The 22,085-nt window shown below is 46.1% G+C and overlaps 1 protein-coding gene across 1 annotated transcript in view; it reads left to right on the forward strand.

Annotated features, from left to right (window-relative positions):
* Nucleotides 1-359: 359 nt before the first annotated feature.
* LOC308463436 (uncharacterized protein) overlaps nucleotides 360-22,085 on the forward strand; it is a gene marked incomplete at its 5' end in the record, with an annotated part of 341,915 nt that continues 320,189 nt past the window's right edge. Inside the window, 2 exons of the mRNA XM_080981832.1 lie at nucleotides 360-435; nucleotides 3,983-4,943. Coding sequence (XP_080837958.1) covers nucleotides 360-435; nucleotides 3,983-4,943 — 1,037 coding nt within the window. The remainder of the gene's footprint in view (nucleotides 436-3,982; nucleotides 4,944-22,085) is intronic.

Raw genomic sequence — 22,085 nt, forward strand, 5'->3', positions numbered from 1 at the left:
CCTATATCTGGGAAGGGTTTTGTTTTTTTTCTGCTGTAATGAATGATAAAATAAAGGAAATAATGGAGCAAGTGCTTCAGGGAGTCAAGTGGGCCCTTTTCACTGCCTGAAAAACTGCAGTGACTCTTTCTCGTTCACTGAAGAATGTGGACTTTTGATTGCTGCCTTGATCTTCACATCAGAAGCTTAGGTGGTGATGAGTTGGACAGCACACACTTCAACGACTAGCCAGAGAGCTCAAGCCCAAACAGTTAGGGTCAGGCAAGAGAAACGTGTAGCTCTTTTCTAGATCTTTCCATGTAATACGGACAGATGCAATGCAGTCATGCATATTTTTCATGAAATTCTTGTGAGCTGTGATGACGGAGCTTTTTCATCTCATACAGGTATCACCCTCGAGGGCGGAAAGCGACGTGAACAGGAAGAACTGGCTGTGTAAATCCGCTTTAATGAGAATTTGGCGGTGAAGCAAGGGGATCTGTTGCCTTCAACCTGATACGGCCAGGTAACTTGGGTATAAACTATTATAAGAGTTCACAGGTAAAATGGTTGTCTGCATAATTGTCGTATGATTCAGTTCTTCGGCAGCTGCTTGTTGATGATCAGGATGTTACACCCAATCCCACTTGGCTTTTGTCTACCATATAGGTAAGTTTCCTGTCACCTGCTCAATTCACAACCTTGGTGAATATGGCAGAATGCTATAGATGCAGGCTGGGAACGTCGTTTTGAATGTCCCACACCCTGCAATTAAACAACAACAACCCTAGCACATCAGAATGCAGCAGCTAGACTGGTGACTGGGAATGGCCGCTGAGACCACATAACACCAGCCCTGAAAGACCTACATTGGCTCCCAGTACGTTTCTGAGCACAATTCAAAGTGTTGGTGCTGACCTTTAAAGCCCTAAATGGCCTCGGCCCAGTATACCTGAAGGAGCGTCTCCACCCCCATCATTCTGCCCGGACACTGAGGTCCAGCGCCGAAGGCCTTCTGGTGGTTCCCTCACTGTGAGAAGCGAAGTTTCAGGGAACCAGGCAGAGGGCCTTCTCGGTGGTGGCGCCCACCCTGTGGAACACCCTCCCACCAGATGTCAAGGAAATAAACAACTACCTTGACTTTTAGAAGACACCTGAAGGCAGCCCTGTTTAGGGAAGTGTTTGATGTTTGATGTTTTATTGTGTTTTTAATATTCTGTTGGGAGCTGCCCAGAGTGGCTGGGGAGGGCTGGCCAGATGGACGGGGTATAAGTAATAAATTATTATTATTATTATTATTATTATTATTATTATTATTATTATTGGCGAGAGAACTTCTAGCCTGTGATCACCTGGTCATGGATTGGGCAGGCAACGCTATCATCAGTGGCTACTGGTTGGGAATGGGTCCTACCCACACGAATTGGATCTTGCATTCATTGAACTGGTTTCTTTATTCACTTCTGCTCTGCATTGTACTGTGAGATGGTTCCTGCTATCTTGTGCATTGCTTTACCTTTGGGGCCCACTTTGTAAACCAATAAAATCCTCCATCTTCCTGCACTGGGAAATATAGATGTCTGCCTGAATTGGCTACCATGTCACACGTCAATGCCACAGTTAACGTGTCCATCTTCAGCGCACCCTAAATATTGTTGCACATCACCCCAACCTCTGAGTGGTGCGAGATTCCAGGGTTCATGTTTCTTTTTGTAAACAAGGCATAGTGGAGATGGTGGTGTCTTTATGATATATGGTTTATTTACACATATATACAACCTAAGCCTACAATGGAGGGGTTCACAGCGTTAACACCCCAAAGGGGTTTTGTTTTCCCCATAGCTTCAGCCTTGACTTCAAACAGAAATCAAGCATCGCTCAGTATTCCCGCTGATCAGGGGTCAGCAAACTTTTTCAGCAGGGGGCTGGTCCACTGTCCCTCAGACCTTGTGGGGGGCCGGACTATATTTTGAAGAAAAAAATGATGCAAGAGCACCACTAGCCCCGGTGGTTGCTTACCTGTGCCTTGCAAGCAGCAGGGGCTGATGGCAGTGGCGGGACAATGAGCGGCGCACCAAAGAGCTTCAGAGAGGGGCTGCTTAAAATAGCAGCCGCTCGAGAGTGGCTGCTGCTGGCACCGACAAAGCCCAGCCCCCTTCCTCCTCTAGGCAGGGCAGGGAGAAGCCAGGAGGAGGGAGGGAGGAGGTGCCACCACCACCGCTGTGTGAGGGAGAGGGAGGGAGAGGGAAAGAACGCACGCATGCTGGCGATCCACGAGGCAATTCCCGGACCATCCGTGAGCCAGATCCAGAAGGCAATTGGGCCTGATCTGGCCCACAGGCCTTAGTTTGCCGACCCATGCCACTGATGATCCCTTTGATTTGTCAGCCTCTTGCCTTTTCTCTCTTGCCACTTTCATTTATTGGATCTCCAGTTTCACTCCACTCCTACACCCCAGTGGTCGCTGCTCCTGAAATCATCTGCTGCTGGTTATCTCTCACTTGCCCACCTCTGACTCTTCATCCATTTCTTTTTTTATGCCCACAATCTCTCAGAAGCTCTGTTCTGCTTCCTTCCAGTCCCCATTTCTCCTTCCTGTGGTCTGATTGGCCTGCGATGGAACACTGATGTCCAGAAGTGCGCAGTGTAGTGGAAAATCCAGGGGTTGCTCCAGAAGGGCATAGCATCAGCTATGAGGTGCATCCCCACATAGTGAAGATACAACCTTTACCTTTCAAAAAAACAAAAACAGCAACCAGGAAGGCCATGAGCTTAAACGGAGATATGATGGCTCCTTTCTATCAGCAACCTTTCCAGTTGATGATTGTCTGTGTATTTTGCATTTAGAGGTGCATACCGAAACATAAAATGTCTCTGTGTTTCTCCAGCTATGCTGCAACGGAGGCAGGTGGAGCAGCTTCATTACTGCATTCCTCCATTTTCACTCTTGTGTGGATCAGTCTCTGGAGAACAGTTATGGAAATTACATTACCAACAATTGGGTTCTCCAAGATCCTTAAAAAAAAAAAAAAAAGCTCCTAAGTGCTCACAACAAATGCATTTTCTTGGAATGTTAAACGGTCTGCGGTTTTATGCTTTCCCTTTTAAGCTTTTAATGTTTTTCTGTAATATTTTGCCCAACACAAAATACTACTGTTGTCTTGTCATTGCTGACTACTGGGAGAGATTTAATTATCCAGAAAGGGATAATTAAAGTTGATTTAATGGTCCTTAGCTAAGAAAGAAGCCTCTTTTGGGCTATCCAAAGTCAAGGCAAGATGGCATTAACCGTTTCCTAGAAACAAAAAATGGTTCCGTGAAAAGTACACCCCTGTTAAATAGAGGGGATTGGCACAACATGTTTATTCTCTGAGAGGCCAACACTGAGGACTCAGCTATACAGCTGCAAATAAAACATTTCAAGTGTGCTTTAAGTGCAATATGCAATGTGACACTAGATGGCGATGGTGAGCCTTATTGAAAATTCAGTGTATTTTTAAAAACACTTTTAAAAAAGCATTTACTGCATTTCCCCCCCACTTCTAATTATTAGATTTTTTTCAAGAACAGAGAAGAGCAATAAAAATACAATTAGAACATAATTGCTTAAAAAGGGACCAAAATGAGATGGGTTAAGCTTTAGTATACTTCGAAGATCATCTAAAAATATGCATTAGTGCTAGAAAAATGGAGGCTATAATTCAATATATTAAGAAATATTATATGTAAGTGATTTGCATAATGGGTTTATGAATTATAATATCTATTCTTAATTTTTCTATTGGGTCAGATTGCTATGAATACATTGCATGTTTTAAGTGAATATGTAACTGCATGTTTTAATGGAGTTTGCACAGGTACACTCTTTATGTATTTTTAAATAATTTCTTAAAATTAAAAATTGTGACCAGCAGGTTACAGATTAATCAAAGTCCTCTTCTTCAGGCACTTTGTGGGTTGCAAGGGAGAGTTGTCATCTTATGGCATGTTGATGGCCTTTCAGCTGATTCCCTGGTGGCCCGCTGGAATGTGGAGTTAACCAGGGCTATTGACTGTTTGGCTCCGAAGCGCCCTCTCCGATTGCATGGAGCCCGGACGGCCCCGTGGTTTTCCACGGATCTGAGGGCAATGAAACAATCGTTGAGACGGCTAGAGCGCCGGTGGCGGATGACCTATTCTGAAGCTGACCGGACACAGGTTAGAGCTCAGTGTCGAGCCTACCAAGTGGCGGTAGCGACGGCGAAGAAGGCTTTCTTCGCCGCCTCTATTGCATCTGCAGAAAACAGCAGCAGGAGACTTTTTCAGGTGGTCCGCAATTTAGCGGAACCACCTGCTACATCGGGGCCCAATACGGGCCACATGATCTCCTGCAATGATTTTGCAAAGTTTTTTGCAGATAAAGTCGCTCAGATTCGGGAAGAGGTAGAAGCCACCGTGGGAGCAGGGCCGGGGCGGGGGAGTGCTAGAGTCCTGTCTAGTCAAATTGTGTGGGATCAATTCCAATCTGTTACCTCCGAGGATGTGGACAGGCTGCTTGGACGAGTGAAACCAACCACCTGTCTCCTTGATCCTTGCCCATCCTGGCTTATAAAAGCTAGCCGGGAAGGGCTGGGCGATGGGCTTCGTGGGGTGGTGAATGCTTCCCTCCGTGAGGGAGCCTTCCCAGACCCGCTGAAAGAGGCAGTTATTAAACCGCTTCTTAAAAAACCATCTTTAGATGCGGCCATGATGGCCAACTATCGCCCAGTCTCAAATCTTCCATTCTTGGGCAAGGTGATTGAGCGAGTGGTTGCTGAACAACTCCAGGCACGCCTGGAAGAAGCGGACCATTTGGATCCCTTCCAATCGGGATTCAGGCCTCATCACGGGACTGAAACTGCCTTGGTCGCACTGGTTGATGATCTCCGGCGGGCTAGGGACAAAGGTGAGAGCTGTTTCCTAGTTCTGCTGGATCTCTCAGCGGCGTTTGATACCATTGACCATAACATCCTTCTGGACCGTCTTGAGGGGCTGGGAGCTGGGGGCACTGTCATACAGTGGTTCCGCTCCTTCCTCCTGGGCCGTGTTCAGAAAGTGGTGGTGGGGGATGAGTGTTCAGACCCTTGGGCTCTCACTTGTGGGGTGCCTCAGGGTTCTGTCCTCTCCCCCATGCTTTTTAATATCTATATGAAGCCGCTGGGAGAGATCATCAGGGGGTTTGGACTGGGTGTTCATCAGTATGCAGATGACACCCAGCTCTACCTCTCCTTTAAATCAGAACCAGTGAAGGCGGTGAAGGTCCTGTGTGAGTGTCTGGAGGCGGTTGGAGGATGGATGGCGGCAAACAGATTGAGGTTGAATCCTGACAAGACAGAAGTACTGTTTCTGGGGGACAGGAGGCGGGCAGGTGTGGGGGATTCCCTGGTCCTGAATGGGGTAACCGTGCCCCTGAAGGACCAGGTGCGCAGCCTGGGAGTCATTTTGGACTCACAGTTGTCCATGGAGGCACAGGTTAAATCCGTGTCCAGGGCAGCTGTGTACCAGCTCCATCTGGTACGTAGGTTGAGACCCTATCTGCCCGCGGACTGCCTCGCCAGAGTGGTGCATGCTCTGGTTATCTCCCGCTTGGACTACTGCAATGCGCTCTACGTGGGGCTACCTTTGAAGGTGACCCGGAAACTACAACTAATCCAGAATGCAGCAGCCAGACTGGTGACTGGGAACGGCCGCCGAGACCATATAACACCGGTCTTGAAAGACCTACATTGGCTCCCAGTACGTTTCCGAGCACAATTCAAAGTGTTGGTGCTGACCTTTAAAGCCCTAAACGGCCTCGGTCCAGTATACCTGAAGGAGCGTCTCCACCTCCATCGTTCTACCCGGACACTGAGGTCCAGCACCGAGGGCCTTCTGGTGGTTCCCTCACTGCGAGAAGCCAAGTTACAGGGAACCAGGCAGAGGGCCTTCTCGGTAGTGGCGCCCTCCCTGTGGAACGCCCTCCCACCAGATGTCAAAGAGAACAACAACTACCAGACTTTTAGAAGACATCTGAAGGCAGCCCTGTTTAGGGAAGCTTTTAATGTTTGATGTATCATAGTATTTTAATATTCTTTTGGAAGCCGCCCAGAGTGGCTGGGGAAACCCAGGCAGATGGGCGGGGTATAAATAATAAATTATTATTATTATTATATTATTATGGCAGCATTGCATACACAGGAAAGATCTAATTGGAGTGAAACCGGAACTCACCCTCATCCAAATTTCAGACACAGGGCCCCTGATCTAAACCAGGACCACAGAGGGGAGCAAAAGCTCCTTTCCACTATGCCTGGGTCCTGATCTGGCATCAAATGGAAAAATCTTGCAGACCACCACCAGAAGGTAGGAACACACCACCTGACTTTCTTGCCTGCCTGAGGCCGGGTGCTTCTTTGCCAGCAAAGAAAAATACCACCACCACCCCACTTGGTCTAGGTTGGTGGTGTGGGGAGAAGAGCAATTAAGAGTTAAAAGGTTCTTATACATAAGTCCTGCCCCTCAACTACTTCAGAACTAGATACAGGGTGAGGTGTGTGGTCCCCAGGTTAGCCCAGGGTGAGTTGCCCTGGATCAGAACCCCTGGATCAAAGCCATAGGATGGATGGGAAGGTGCTGGGCACCAACCCCTACTTTATATGCTCACATGAAAGTCTTATCCAATTTTCTTTTGCACTTCTAACTATAAAAAATTCCCCTTTAGACACCCCCCCCCCAATTAGCACATAAATTAAATATGTAAGGGAAAGCACAGCCATTCTCCCTTTCAACCTATATGATGTCCACAGTGTGCTCAGGGATCCCAGAGGATTTGACAAGAAGACATGATGAAAAAAGGCAACTCTTACCGGCAACAATCAATACTGTTAGCAACCTGTCCCCATTCTCTTATCAGTTTTGTCCCTTGGCTCATCAAGACTCCCAAGGAAAGGATATAGATTTCACCTTCTTCTCCAACTAAGATTTCAGAGAGACTGAAGCTGCAAAATGCGGATTGGTTCCGGCCAACTGCTATGCTATTCACCTCCTCAATAATCTGGAATCAATAGAGTAAGAGCATTTTTAAAAATATTCCTGACTGGAAAAGAGCAAGGTAGAGCCTGGCTCCAAAATGTAAGGAGATACGCTTTGTGGAGGATATAGATTAAGTGAGCCAGGCTCTGTCCGTGCTTTTGAGAAGTCCCTATCTTGATCAGGAAGAAATGTGAACTTTTGAGGAAATTGTATTTTGCCTGTGATACATAGGCATGGAGAGTTGCTGCTCGTCTTCCTGGACGAGGAAATAAGAAGGAAACTCTGGCATCTCTCACCCCATGTGCTTACCACTTATATAGGTTGTTGTTGTTGTTGTTGTTGTTGTTGTATTTGTACCCCATCCATCTGACTGGATTGCCTCAGCCGTTCTGGGCCGTTTCCAACATATATAAAAACATAATAAAACATTGCACATTAAAAGGTTTCCCTATACCTATATTAAAAAGCCTTCAGATGTCTTCTAAGAGTAATATAGATACTCATTTCCTTGCCATCTGATGGGAGGGTGTTCTGGACCTCAGTGTCCGTAAATCATGTTTATTAACGCTGAAGTTAAAATAACATGATTCCTCCCCTCTCTTTCTGTATATCTATCTATCGCCTCAGAGGCAGCATGCCTCTCAATACCAGTCACTGGGGAATATCACTGAGTGTGGGCCCACTTGTCTTGCTTTTGAGCATCTCCTAGGCGTTTTGGTAGGTCTCCCTGTGGGAGACAACAGAAAGGCCTTTGGCCAGATTCAGTGGGGCTCTTCTTTTTATCTTAAGATAAACTGATTTCCCCCTTCAGGATATGCAAAGTACTGAGGTTTGCAATGTGTACATTTATTTAAATGAAATCAATTAATTCATCCATTAATCAGTTAAAAGCCAATTAATTAATTACTGAAGCAATTCCATTTCATGGCCCCATTTAGGCTTCGCAAACAGAATTCTAGCCACAGTCCTTCAAAACAACATGACATTCACTTCCCCCAAGAGAAGGCAACTTTCCACAGATCTCCTCAGAAAGGGCAGGGGATTTGCTGTACCTTTAGGTAAAGAAGGGGGAAGGAAAGAAAGCTGTCTGTGGGGAAATTGACAATTTTCAATTATTTGCTTGGCTTGATAAAATCCACTGCAAACAGAGCTGAATAATGAGAAAACAGAAGATAAAAGACTGTGTCTCTGTGTGTGTATGTGTGTACACACACACACACACACACACAAACACACACACAGTCTTTTATCTTCTGTGTTTTCTCATATATATTCTCATATATATTCTCTCTCTCTGTGTGTATATATATTCAAATGCAAGATAAATTCGCAGTGGACCCACACTGCCAGCACATTGCCTCGATTAATGTCTTTACCTTTACATTGCCCACCCCCTTAATTTATCTGCAGGAGAAAGAGCCCCACTTAGGATTCAATTAGATAGAAACTCACTCTATCTTCTGCACAATGAAAAGCAGCACAAATTGAACATTTCATAGCTACAGAGCAGAGCGTGCAGACTCATCGTGCTGGGCTGGTTTGTAAAAAAAAAAGTGATGGAAAGGGGATCCCTGCCCCAACCCAACTTCTACTCCAAAACAGCTGGTGACTTCCATGACTGGAAGGTGGGCACATGCCAGGCTGGCAGATGAGAGAGGGGAATGCATAGTAGATTCCATGCAACTCCTCCCCCGGAGTCCCATTTAACTCCTCCCGTGCTGTTCTGGAGGATCCCCCAATACTCTGGAGCAGATTTGGGGGCACAACATTCTTATATATTAATATTTTTATTGAGTTTTACATAACATATTTCAGTTTAAACATATCGTTCGCCTTCACATTTAGGATTCTCAGAATCCCTAGACTTCCCACCACCCTTCTCTGGTTTTCAATGTCAATCCCTTTTTCTTTCAGCTTATCCATTTTTTAGCTCATTTGCTAACAGTATTATTACCTATCTCCATTGTGTTTTGTACGTTACAAGTATTAGTCTAATCCTGACAAAGTTTTTAGTTGTTTACAGTGTCCTCTTAAATAAATTATAAATTTTTCCCATTCTTTCTTAAACTTCTTCTCATCCTCGTCTCTGATTCTTCCGGTCAGTTTTTCCATTTCGGTGTAGTCCATCATCTTCATCAGCCATTCTTCTCTGTTTGGAACTTTATCTTCTTTCCATCTCTGGGCCAATAATATTCTTGCTGCTGTCATCGCATACATGAATAATCTTTTCTGCTCTTTCGGAATCTCTGTACCTAAAATGCCTAACAAAAAAGCCTCTGGTTTTCTCACAAATGTTCTTTTAAACATTTTCTTTAGTTCGTTATATATCATTTCCCAGAATGCTTAAGTTATCTTGCACGTCCACCGCATATGGTAAAACATGCCTTCTTTTTCTTTACATTTTCAACATACATTAGAAGCAGTTCTATACATTTTAGCTAATTTTACTGGTGTTAAATACCATCTGTACATCATTTTCATATAGTTTTCCTTCAATGAACAGCACACTGTAAATTTTAGATCTTCCTTCCATAATCTTTCCCAAGACAAAAGTTGAATATTATGCCCAATATCTTGTGGGGCACAACATTCTTAATACGTAATAAGACTAAAATTGAACCTGGGAATAGCAACAGTCACTTTTTCAAATGTGGGGATTTTTTACTTTGCGATTTTTCACAACAGATGTTCTAAACTTTCAAGAGAAAGGACTCAGCTTTCTTTCCAAAGTTTGTATAGCTCTGAGCTTCTGAACATTTGGGTCAGGTAATGAAATTCTGCTTCTGTAGCTTTACAGTTTATTGAATACCTAGTTGTCTTTACCATAAGTCTTTTAGCTGATATTTTGGAGTCTCCAGTCTTCTTTTAGCAAAGCACCTTGAGAGATGCCTCTTCTTCCCTCCCCATCTTGATCTCTCCCCCCCCCCCCCCTTTTAACAGAAACTAGCAGGCATATTTGTCTAGATACATCCAGGCTTCCAAAGAAAGCATTGCTAACCACAGGATTTGAGATCCTGAGGAATAATGAAAGATCTCGCAGTGTTAGAAGGGTAAGTAGAGCAATGACAGGTGTGAAGTACAAAGTTGTGCTTAGTGGAAAATATGTGAAACGGTCTATTTTCTTCTAAATTAACTACCATTACCACTCAAAAGCAGGTGTTGGAATTATGGATGCTTCCATGGAAACATCAGTATAATAAGCTGTCAAAAACAGATGGAATGTCAGGGAGATAAAGGAAGTAGAAAAAGAAAACAACATTTTTAAAAAAGGCACCATTATAGAAATCCATGGCGAATCCACCACTTGAGTCCTGGCCATCGGGAAGACAACTTCATGTTTAGCTCCCTCTCCATATAGTTTGCATTTCTAGCTGTTATGGACAGTCAGGTTTGGAATTGGATGCAAAACCACCGTGGTTGGGAGTAGCTGTATGCTTAGTTTATTAAAACCACAAGGCCAGGGAAAACAGTGCGAATATTATATTTGTTCCTCATGAGAAATCCAGCACTCACACTTCTGAAATTTCCCCGTTTTTGGACTGGCTTTTAGGCATTGATGAGGGTTTCTATTTTCCACTGCTCTGAAAAGTATAATTTATAGCTTCCATTAGAAGTGCCAATAAATGCTGCCAGCTTTCCAGCTTTTTGCTTCATTCCTCCTACCTGAAGGCCAGAAGCCACAAGCTGAACGACTGTGCAACGTCTTTTCAAACACATGCTGCAGCCATATTGGTCTGGTCATATTAACTGCAATCAGAGCATCTCATGAAAGACTCTAAAAGAGAAGTAAGCTGACAATTCAGCCATAGGATGATGGCAGATTTCTAAAAGGTTTCTTCCCAGACTTCCCCATCTTCTTCCAGCTCATCTCTTCAACTCCCTTGACAGACTCCCAGTTCACATCCCTTACAGCAGGATCTGGAATGACCCTCCAGATGTCGCTGAACTACAACTCCCACAAGACCCTGCAGTTTTGTTCAATAGCCAGGGATGGTGGGAGTTGTAGTTCAGCAACCTCTGGAGGGTCAAAGGTCACTCACATAAGGAACCACCATGGCAGCTTTCCGATTCTTCAAAAGCTCCGTGCTGCATCATACACATTTTCCCCACACAATAGCCTCCATTGAAGCCCAGTTGAAAAACATATTCCACTCACACTCAGAAGCTGGTCCATGCCAGGATCTGGCAACTGTAGTGCTGAAAGGAACCACAATGTTTTGCCAGCTCACGTGCTTCATCTCACAGAGGACCATAGGAAAGGAGCTCCTACACCACTCTAGTAATCTGCTTCTCAGCTTGAAAATGATTAGGCATTTGGTTTCTCAATTCATTCCTATTTGGGGATTTGACTTCTCAAGGTCAGGGGTGAGGAACCTCAGGTCTGGGAACTTTAAGCAGCCAACTGGGCCACTCTGTCCAGCCCTTGGGACCCCTCACCCCAGCTCTGCGGCAGCCTTGAAGTGTGGTGATGCTTCTTGCTCGCCTGGTTGGATGATGAAGAGAAGAGGGGGAGGGCATGTAGAGGAAACCTCTGGTTTTTGCATGTGTGGAATGCAGCCTACTGTACAAAGGGGAGAGTCACATCTGTTGCTCAGCCCACTTTCTCCTTTGGCTCCACCAACTACTGAAATGAAAGGCCCTCCAGAAAGTTGACCATGATGGAACACTTAAGAGGCTTTGCAGCATCGGTAGCTGATACCCCTTTCCCCTGATGGTTAAGGCTTCCTTCACAAAATCAGCAAACCAGATGGGAGTTGTCTCTCTGTGGAGTTGTGGGGTGTTTGTAGCAGGGTTGCTGGAGGTTGATAGCATGGATCTTGGCCAGCTCATCAGCATCAGGGTACTAGCTGGGTGGGAAAAACTCATGAGATCAGTGTTAATGGTTTCAGAACTCACAGAGTTAAAGAGTTCTGTGTGACGTCTCTTTCCTGAGGCGTGGTTAGAAACACTTACGGGAGTGGCTTGACGCTAAGTGTTTCAGTCTGCCTCTGGGACGCTATGCGAGAGGGAGAATGTGTTAGTTCTCGCCAGGTCTGAATTTATGGTGTTATTCTTCATGATTAAAGGCAAGAGAAGATAAGGACTGCCTTGTGTCTGTTCTGAATTATTACCCACACTGTTTGCAATTGCTTCTCACCGCTGTGTTCGCTCTGCTACCGGCAAGAGAAAGAGGCAGAGGAGGACTTTTTGCATCGGCACGGACAGTTTGCAAGGTGCGAATGGGAAGTGTGCCAGGCTCCATGTTTAGCCTCTGTTTACACTCTTGTCCGGCATAATCCAAGAGGTTATGGATGCTTGCCAACGCTTTGAAGCATTGCAGGAACGTCCCACGTGTGGGGGAAGCCAGCAAGCTAGCTGAAAAGTTGCTGGGGTCCAGCTGGAGCTCTGGAGCTGTGTCTCTGAAGCTGGAAGGAGCTCGCTGGGGAGAAGCGATCTGCTGGAGGCCGGAGGCCGGAGGAAGCTGATGCCAGTTGTGAGTAAGCTTACCCGGGGGGGGGGGGAGGAGATGGCTCAGTCCCAGGAACATGGCTTTGAGCTTAAGCTGCCATGTGTGAAGTTAACCATTCAAACGTGGTTGGAGTGGAGTTATTTAGCAGAGTTGTCCCTAGTCGGAGCTAAGCTCTGGGAAACAGTCACGCCGATGTCTACGTCAGCTGGGGCGGTTGCAAGCCAACGTGAAGCTGAGGAGCGTGTTCTGGCGTTTTTGGCTGAGAACGTGAGTGCTGATTTGAGGCCTATTGTTCTGGATGCAAGGAAGCCTGAGGTCGCTTGGGTAGCTCTCCAGGAAGCGTGTAAAGCTGGGGGCGGAAGCAAGGGCCGGGAGATGGCTGCATCAGAACAGGAAAGGCAAGAGAGCACGGATCACCTTCGTGAAAGCCGGTGCACAGCTGGGAAAGGCTGTGGGACCCCTGAGGGGGGCGAAGGGACTATTGCCACTGCTGCTGTTGCTGCTGGTTTAGCAGAGTCTAAAAGCTGCGTGGGTGATGCAACATGTCTGCATGAGGAGCTTGGAGAGAGGCAAGCTGCTGGGGGCCCTTTACCCATCACTGGGGGTGCAGGAAAGCGTCCTGGGAGCCCTGGGAGCAGTGGGGGGGCGGTGAGCAGTAAAAGCTCAGAGAAGCCTCTTTTTCCAAAGGCTGCCAAGAGTTGTTTGCGTCGTGAGTCGAAGCCTGGGAAACAGGACAGAGCTAAAGGCTTCAAGGCTAGCCATCTGCTGCAGAGGGAAATAACGGCTGCAGAGTTGTCTGGGAACTCTGAGATAAGTCCAGTCTTCAGAGCAACGCAGGATGTTGCGGTTACGGACGCTGCCAAGGACAGGTGCAGACAGACGTTTGTTGGCATGGCAACGCTACAGAGCAATGCCAGCAGGGACACAGCTGTGAAGTGGGTGTTGGATTCAGGAGCGAGTCATCCCCTGATAACGCCATCTGCTGGGGAGCTGCGGAATTGCAGAGCTGTTTCAGCTGGAATGACTGTTACATTAGCTGACGGGACAAAAAAGAAAGTTTCTAATGCTGCAAATGTATATGTTTCTGTTTTGCAGGCGGAGCTGGAGTGCTTCATTGTACCAGGGATGAAGTGTTGCTTGTTATCGATACCTGCTCTTGCGAAGCAGGGGTACAAAATTTGTTTCGAAAATGATACCTGTTCCATTTTCAGAGGGGGGAGACAACTTGTCAACGTGGAAAGCAAGAACAATCTCTTTGTTCTGGAAACACCTCTGGAGGGTGGTGGGAATGCAGGGAAAGCACAGGCGCAGTGTGCTAGTGTTCCCAGCCATGATTCATGTGTTCATATATGGCACAAGAGAATGTCTCATGCTTGTTTGGAAGATGTTAAGAGGTTGCCAGGCTGCACCAAAGGTTGTAAAATCACGCCATGTGAGGGATCCCTAGTGTGCAGGGCATGCAGCAAGGTTCAAAGGTGCAGGTTTCCCGGGGTAAAGAGGGTAACCACAAAACCTTTTGAGTTGGTTCACACAGACCTTACAGGGCCAATGAAGTGTGAGAGTCTGGGTGGGGCCAGGTATCTGCTGACAGTGGCAGATGATTTTTCTCAGAATTTATGGTGTTTCTCTCTCAGGTCGCAGAGGGAGGTGGCGCAACTCATCCAGGATTGGGTTGCGGAGGTGGAACTAAGGTTTTCCACCAAGGTGCAAGAGTTCAGAAGCGACCGAGGGTCACAGTTCACTGGGTCTGCTCTGAAGGAGTTCTTCAAGGAAAAGGGAATTCGTCACCAGGTGACGGGTGCAAAGTCTCCTCAAGAGAGAGGCGTGGCAGAGCACAGGAGTGAAGCACTGGCTGAAGCTGTCAGGGTTTTGCTGTGTGACTCTGGGCTGCCTCAGAGCTTTTGGAGTGAGGCTTGGAAGTTTGCCAGCTTTGTTTTTAACAGGTCCTACAATCACGATGTAGGTGACACACCGTTTTTTCTGTTGCACAAGAGGAAGCCACAGGTGCATTTCTTCCGTTCGTTTGGTTCCAGGGCTTCAGTGCCAATACCAACAGCGCAACGGAAGGAGGGTGGTCCTAGGTACCAGGACATGATCTTCTGTGGGTATGATCCTGCAACGAATGGGTGGAAGTTTGCATACCCAGAGGGTGATCAGACCAAGCTGCTGGTCAGCAAGCATGCTGAGTTCTTTGAGCAGGGTGGTTGGTCACAGCCTAGGGTTGGTTCTGATTTTCTCTCAGAATGTCTGTCCGATTCTGAGGGGGAGGAAAGGGAGGAAGAAAGGGAGGAAGGAGAGGCAGAGGCGGAGCCTGTTGCTGAAGACCAGGTTGCTGATGATGGTCAAGCACAGGGGTGGGTTTCTCCACAGGTTAAGAGGGAACCCAAGAGCGAGCCTTCATCTCCTGTTAGCCAAGTGCAGGAGGCCCGAAGACGCAGCAAGTCAGAGGGGGAGTCTTCTGAGCTTGCTGGAGACACACTTGCTGACCCCAGTGGGTCAGGAGAAGCGCCCGAGGTTGTGCTCCGGTGGTCAACTCGGACCACAAAGGGGATTCCACCTGAGAGGTTTCAGGTCACCAGTGCGTGGGTTGGTTTCGCACAGTGTGATTCTGGGAGTGTGGAAGGGATTCAACAATTGCCTGGGATAGATGCCAGTGGGAGGCAAAAGGCAATGGGAGGTGAGTTGAACTCAAAGAGGTCTGTAAATAGGGGTTCACAGTTTCCCTCAGGATTCGTGACGAGAGGGGGTGTTAATGGTTTCAGAACTCACAGAGTTAAAGAGTTCTGTGTGACGTCTCTTTCCTGAGGCGTGGTTAGAAACACTTACGGGAGTGGCTTGACGCTAAGTGTTTCAGTCTGCCTCTGGGACGCTATGCGAGAGGGAGAATGTGTTAGTTCTCGCCAGGTCTGAATTTATGGTGTTATTCTTCATGATTAAAGGCAAGAGAAGATAAGGACTGCCTTGTGTCTGTTCTGAATTATTACCCACACTGTTTGCAATTGCTTCTCACCGCTGTGTTCGCTCTGCTACCGGCAAGAGAAAGAGGCAGAGGAGGACTTTTTGCATCGGCACGGACAGTTTGCAAGGTGCGAATGGGAAGTGTGCCAGGCTCCATGTTTAGCCTCTGTTTACACTCTTGTCCGGCATAATCCAAGAATCAGCCCTGTCAACATGGGCGCAGCTTTCACAGACACCAGAGTCACGTGGGAGAGAAGCACAGACAGGCAGCTTCAATGCTGCATGGCAATTGTAAATGTGTTGTGGTGCCTCAAGATCAGGAGCACTGCTAATACCAACTGAAGATTTGTCTGTTCATCCCTGCTCATAATGTGAAAGTCCAAAACAAGGAGACTTAGTGCTATGGCACCATCCTTAGGTTCAGAGTTGGAGGAGGAGGAGCCAGCAGGTCTGGGGTTGCTGTACCGCCAGCTGGACCAGGTTCCTGATGCTGAGTCTGACGCTGGTGGTCCCAGAATCCATGGAACTTGTGACTCATTCTGAGACTCTCACAGAGGCTGTCAGCCAAGTCTGACTTGCTGGTGGAATCTAATGGCTTCTGCACTATCATGTTTGCCTATCAGCACAGGGAGTGCAACAGGCAGGATCAGGAGTGCCAACTTGGCCCCGTGACTATGGATGCCCGGGGCCATGGGTGCCAAGCAGCATGCATGGCCCTGGCACTGAAACTTGTGGGTGCCTGGCCTCTTCCTGGAGAATTTTGTGGGTGCTTGGGTACCCAGGGCCCCAGGGAGTTGGCACCTATGGGCAAGATGGCACAGAAAAGCAAAGAACCACTCCCCTTCAGGTCAGAGGGTTGACTCTTTAAGACCATGGGGGGGGGGTGAAGCTCAGGAAAAGCAAACTAGAGGAAGGCCTTCATTCACATCCAACCATTGAAGGAGCAAGTTGCCCAGGATGCTGCCTTTCTCTCGTAGATACTTAATGCATTTGAGTCGGAACACTTTGGTCTTCTGCTTTTGAGAAAAAGAAAAATCAACAAGCTAGGTAAGATATTCTGAAATGTTTAGTCACCATGATAACATTTTGAAAGGTGTGTTAAAAGACACAGTGAGATGGTGCGTATAATTTCTTTTTTAGCAGACAAAGGCCCCTTTTCCTTGTAAGTTCTTAAAAGCCTGTCATGCTTCTGGTAATTAATTTTCCATGTGTTAACTAACCTGCAGAGGTGCTGAACTCTCAGAGTAGCTCTGCTTTCATCCTGAAAGCTCCCCTTGTTTATCTGAATTGCTGGTAATGTTCCATTTTAGGCAGCTTGTAGTGAGGAGCCTGTAAACATTTTATATGAAACTGGTTAAAACAAAAGCAAAGCCAAAAGGTCTAGAATATTCCCAAATGGTAGCAAAATGCATCGCTCATCCCAGAACCAAAGAAAGAAATGACACATTTGCCTGCTGCTCTAGGACATCAAAGGCTCAACTGCTAGGAGGATGAAGGGTGCTTTAAATTGTTTTTAAATGCATTCTTATTTTTACTTTTAGTGGTATACCACAGATGCATTTGCCACCTGGGGTTCCTTTGGGAAGAAGGGCAGGATAAAAACTTAATAAACAAATAAAATTCAAGTGTTTTTTTGTTCATTCGCACATTCAGAGGCAAGTTGTCAATTGCCAAGCAATCCAATGATGGAAAATCAGGTGGTGCATGTGAGCACTGGCCTATAGCTGTGTTTATCTGAGAGACCACGGATCTCCTTGCTCACTCTTAACAGGCCAGTCGTTCATTTCATCTTGGTACTGAGTGCATCCACTGAGGAGACATCTGGGGTGGTGACACCATCCACCTGTAACAACCTCATCTTTTTTTAAACAGCAATCAAAGAGCTCGCAGACATTGCCTTAACCTGGACGAATTTGAGCAAGTGACCTTCAAAAGCAGCTGGCATCTCACTGCCATCCCCCTTGGGCCACTCAGACCTCACCTATTAGAGAAGCCTCCTAATCCCCGCCCATCAAATTAACCTCCTATAGGCTTTCATCAAATGATTAAACTAGGCACTGTTCTCACTGGAAACATTACATGAATTAGAAACCAAGCCCTTTATCATTCAGAAAGATGGGAAGCAATATTAGGTTACTAAGTAAAAAGGTTCTTTCAGCGCTCAGACGTCACTCCAAGTGCAGTACAAGGGTTCTTTTCTCCCCAGAGATCTTGAAGGAAGGCAAACTATTCATTTCCTGATTATCAGCTTCTGCCTCTGCAATGCCGATGCCATCTCTGTGAATAATGCACGTACATGGGGAGAGGGGGCTGCTCAGGTACACAAAACTGCACAATAAACAGCAGAAGCAGCCGAATTTCCTTCCCTGGAGATGGGTAGAACAGGAAAAAGAACGCTGGGCTTCCTACAAAGAAGTGATTAATATTGTGCATGGATGAATCAGTGCTAACTTTCTTACCTTCTTTAGCAGGCATTATTAGTTTTCTTGAATTTATATCCCAGATTTCTCCCATCATGCAACCCAAGGTGGAGTCCATACAGTTCCCAGGCGGTCACTCATCCAGAATAAAGTAAGAAGAGCCTGCTGGATCCAGCCAGTGTTTCATCTGGTCCATCATTCTCTTCTCACAGTGGCTGACCAGTTCCCCACGGGAAACCTGCAAGCAGGATTTGAGCATGAGAGTCCCCTCCCCTCCCACAGTGGTTTCCAGTAGTTGGTGTTCAGAAGCATTGCTGCCTCCAACTGTGGAGGTTACTGGCCAGATCTGGGGATGCTTAGCTTCTGCAAAATGGTAGACCTGTGTGTCTTCAAACTATACCTAGACATGCACTGGCAACATTTGGAGGGCTACAGGTTCCCCACTTCTGCTTCAAGGTGATTTAGAAAAAATAAGGGGGGTTGGCATTTGCTGCCCAACTCCTCAAGGGACTGAGTCCCCTAAGTCCATGATTGGTCCGAGAAGAATGGATGGAGGCAGGATGCAGTGAAAGCAAGGCAGATCTTACTTTTTCTGTTGCAACAGAGTTCCCTCCCCTCCTTGTAAGGAGGCAAGAGAGACCCAGAACCAAGAAGAAACATCTCTTTTAAGGGTTTGCATTTTGGCATGGAGAAGAAGCACATCCCCTCTACAAACAGTCAGAAATCACATCACACATCAGGTGGGGTTACTATGGCTCAGGCAGGCTAAGGTGTAATATTCCTGAGGATTTGGCAAGTTTTACATAGTTCCAGACACAGTTTACACAAGACATTAGCATTTGATAAGACAATCAGGATGCCCGTCAGATGTCCCTCAATGCAGAGTGTCTGGGCAAACAATGACAATTAATACAAAGGAGGTTCATAGATATAGGAGAGGAATCCCTTCAGAAACTTCCCGATTGCTATCTGCCTACCTATTCTCAGGTAAGGGGGATTAAGGAAGCAGAGGAAATATTTAGAGTCTTTAGGAGAGCCAAGATGGCTTTTGGATGGCTCTCATGTACTATTTTAGACATGTGGTTTGTATACTTATGTATGTGTTTTTACCTTGTGTGATTATCAACATTTATTCTATATTTAAGACCTTAGAATTCCTATAACAAAGGTAAGCAAGTTGCCCATCTTTTTTAGGACGGAATTACATGTTAGAAGGCAAACACAGGGTTCAAATGCAGCATACATTTGACACGCCATCCAGTGATTCTGGACAAGGAGGTTCCAGGCAGGGATATTGTTAAGCCCTCCACCGCCACTTTCACCTGCTCCCAAAGTGGTCTTCCCTGGAAAATAAAGCGTTCAGTCATGCACATTTGACTGCCGTGCTCAGGCTTTTGGGCTGCAATCCCAAGCAAATTTAACTCTGAAATGTGTGCTATTTAAATCAATGGGGCACTTCTGAGTAAACACGGTTAGGCCTGGGCTGTGAACCGTCGGAGTGAAGAGGATTGTAAAAGGCAGATGAAGGGTTTTTGAATCCTCTTGTCCTCTGTAAAACATTCCCCGTTTCTTATTCTGGGAGGCCATCCAAATGCTGGGTTGTGAAGAATCCAGCCAACCGCAGAGGCCTTGGTTCCCAGGTGCTCGGCTCCCGATTGTCTTTTCGATTGCTTAGGTTAATAAATGGAGAGCTGTGCTTTTTAAAAGTTGCCTCGCTGGCTTCCCTTTTTTCCCCTTTGCTCATCAGTTTTCCAGCATATTGCTTTCATCAGCCATGAAAAATATCTCTGCATAAATTGCATAGTTTGGGCACCAGGTAGCAAGTACGAGCTTACCTGAAAGAATAGGAACAGAGAAGGCAGATTCCCTACTGGTGGGTGGAATATTGGGGCTGGCTCTGATTTCAGGGAGCAAGTACAATTTTTTTTGGGGGGGGTGCTTCCCATTTCTGCAGTTCTTACCAGGATTATAGAGCCCAGCTGGATATACCTTAGCCGTGCCTACCTACAGGCTGGTTGCACATGTATTTGAGGCATTTTATTTTTTTTAAGTATTACATCTTGCACAACAGATGGGAAGAATAGCTCGGTGATCATGAAAGGAAGTACAGACACATATAATATATAGCTACAGTCAGCAAACCTGCATAGAAACAGCAAGGAACAATGGGGGCAGGGAACAAAATGCTTAAGGTTGCATTAGAGTGGTGCTGCTGTCACCACAGTCTACGATTAGTTGCGACAGTGCAAAGGGTGCCTGCCCTTTGCATCATTTCCCCACATCTACTCCTTTCATAAATAGTGACGATGAGCATCATAATGATCTCTGTGTGATTCCATTAGTACTTAACAGTTTGTACTATCAACTTTTTGCGGACAGAATTCAAAACCCAGCTTTTCACCCCTAGCCTTTTTGCCTTTGGTTCAGTGTTGTACTTTTTAAACCGGGGTGTGGAACCGGCAGCCCTCTTCAAATATGATTGGACTATAGATCCCCATCATCCCTGAGTGTTGTCTAAGTTGGCTGGAACTGATGAGAGATGGAGGCCAACAGCATTTGGACATGGCCTTAGGTCCTCCATCATTCAATGCCTTCCCAAGCTTAGTGTGACAATGACCAGCCCCCTAATCTTCCCCTGAAAGGCATTTGCCACCTAGCTTTCAGCTTTGCTGTAGCTCCCTGGATTGTGGCCATTCCTGTTATGTCAGAGCGAAAGAGAAGGCCACACTATGGGCATGTTGAATCTTTGGTAGGGAGAATTCCTCCACTGTGATATCTCTGGGTTGTTGGACAGATGATGGTGATGGTGATTTGCCAATTAATGTTTTATTGCTTTTCAAAAAAGTTAACAAATTAACATCAAATTAATAATTTAATACAAATTTTAAAGTTGACTTCCCACAATGTTTCTCTTTCCTTCCTTACTCACTGCTCAGTGTAACATACATTTCCTAATACCATTTCGATGCTTAAAATATTTTAGCATTTTATCATTATTTCCCCCCCTTCTTCATTTCCCATCAGCTGTACATATTTCGATTCCTGATTAGACTTTTATTTAACTATAACATATTCCCAAAATGTCAAGTAGAGTTACTCTTCACTTTGTCAGCCCACAAAAATCCTCAGTTATAAATCATTATTCCGCAAATACAGCTTATCCTTCCTGCTGTTTTACTTGTGTAAAAGTCTGGCTGGTGATGGTAAATCAGAAATCCTCTTCAGCCGCAGCATTCCATTCCCTCTACACACACACAAATAATCCACAGGACCTCCAGATCCGGCTGTTGGGCAGATTAACAGGAGTACGGTAAGTGTGAGGATGAGCATGCATGCAATGTCGTTGGGGGTTTTGGTCTTTCATTTCCCTGCTTTATTGCCTGACATGGAAGAGGCTGACTCTTGGGTAACATAAAGGCCTTTCATCTAATATTGGCTTCTTGATGTAGGTAGCACACAAATGCCTTCTGGGATGCAGGTGGGAGGGCTTCCCATCAGTGTTATGAAACAAACCATCCCAACAGTCAGGGCATGCCACGGACAGGGTGGAATTGTTATCATGGGGTCAGGATTCTTCACCATGCCCTGAGGTGGGAATACAATGCTTGCAGACCACCCAAAAGGTTAAAACATTACAGCATATTACCGGAAGGAAAAGGCTTGCTGAAACCCAGCAAAGCGGAAGCCCATCGCCCTGGAGAAACTGGCCTGCTCAGAGTCATGCGCCCATGTCAATACCAGTGCTTTTCTTTTCTGGAAGAATGAACAGAGACGAGAAGAAAATCCATAAGGGAGAAAGGCAAAAACATTTCAAAACTATAAATCAGAAGTGTGGGCATTGGCGGCAGAGATGCCTGAGGCATTTCTCCAAAGGTAGCTCTCCCAGTAGAAATCTACCAGTAACCCGTGTGAAAGATTTGTAGCGCAGATAATGTGCCTGAAAGGCGGGGAGCCGGGGGGGGGGGGAGGTGTGCAACACTGTCTACAACTTCCTCAGCATTTGGCTGCACAAAGGAAGCTAGTTTAAATTCAACTTAGAGCCACCTTTGTAGAAGGAACTAGCAGCAAATCCAATCCACTAGTGTATTGCCTCATACTCTCAGTATACTCTTGAGTACAGTGGTACCTCGGGTTAAGTACTTAATTCGTTCCGGAGGGCCGTTCTGTGATAGGAATTTTGAGGTCTAGATATATGGTAATGTTCATAACTGCACGTACATAAGACTAACCTGGAACCATTTTGATTCCTA

The sequence above is a fragment of the Podarcis pityusensis genome (assembly GCF_964106645.2).
Source record: "Podarcis pityusensis genome assembly, chromosome: 1".
Classification (NCBI taxonomy): Eukaryota; Metazoa; Chordata; class Lepidosauria; order Squamata; family Lacertidae; genus Podarcis; species Podarcis pityusensis.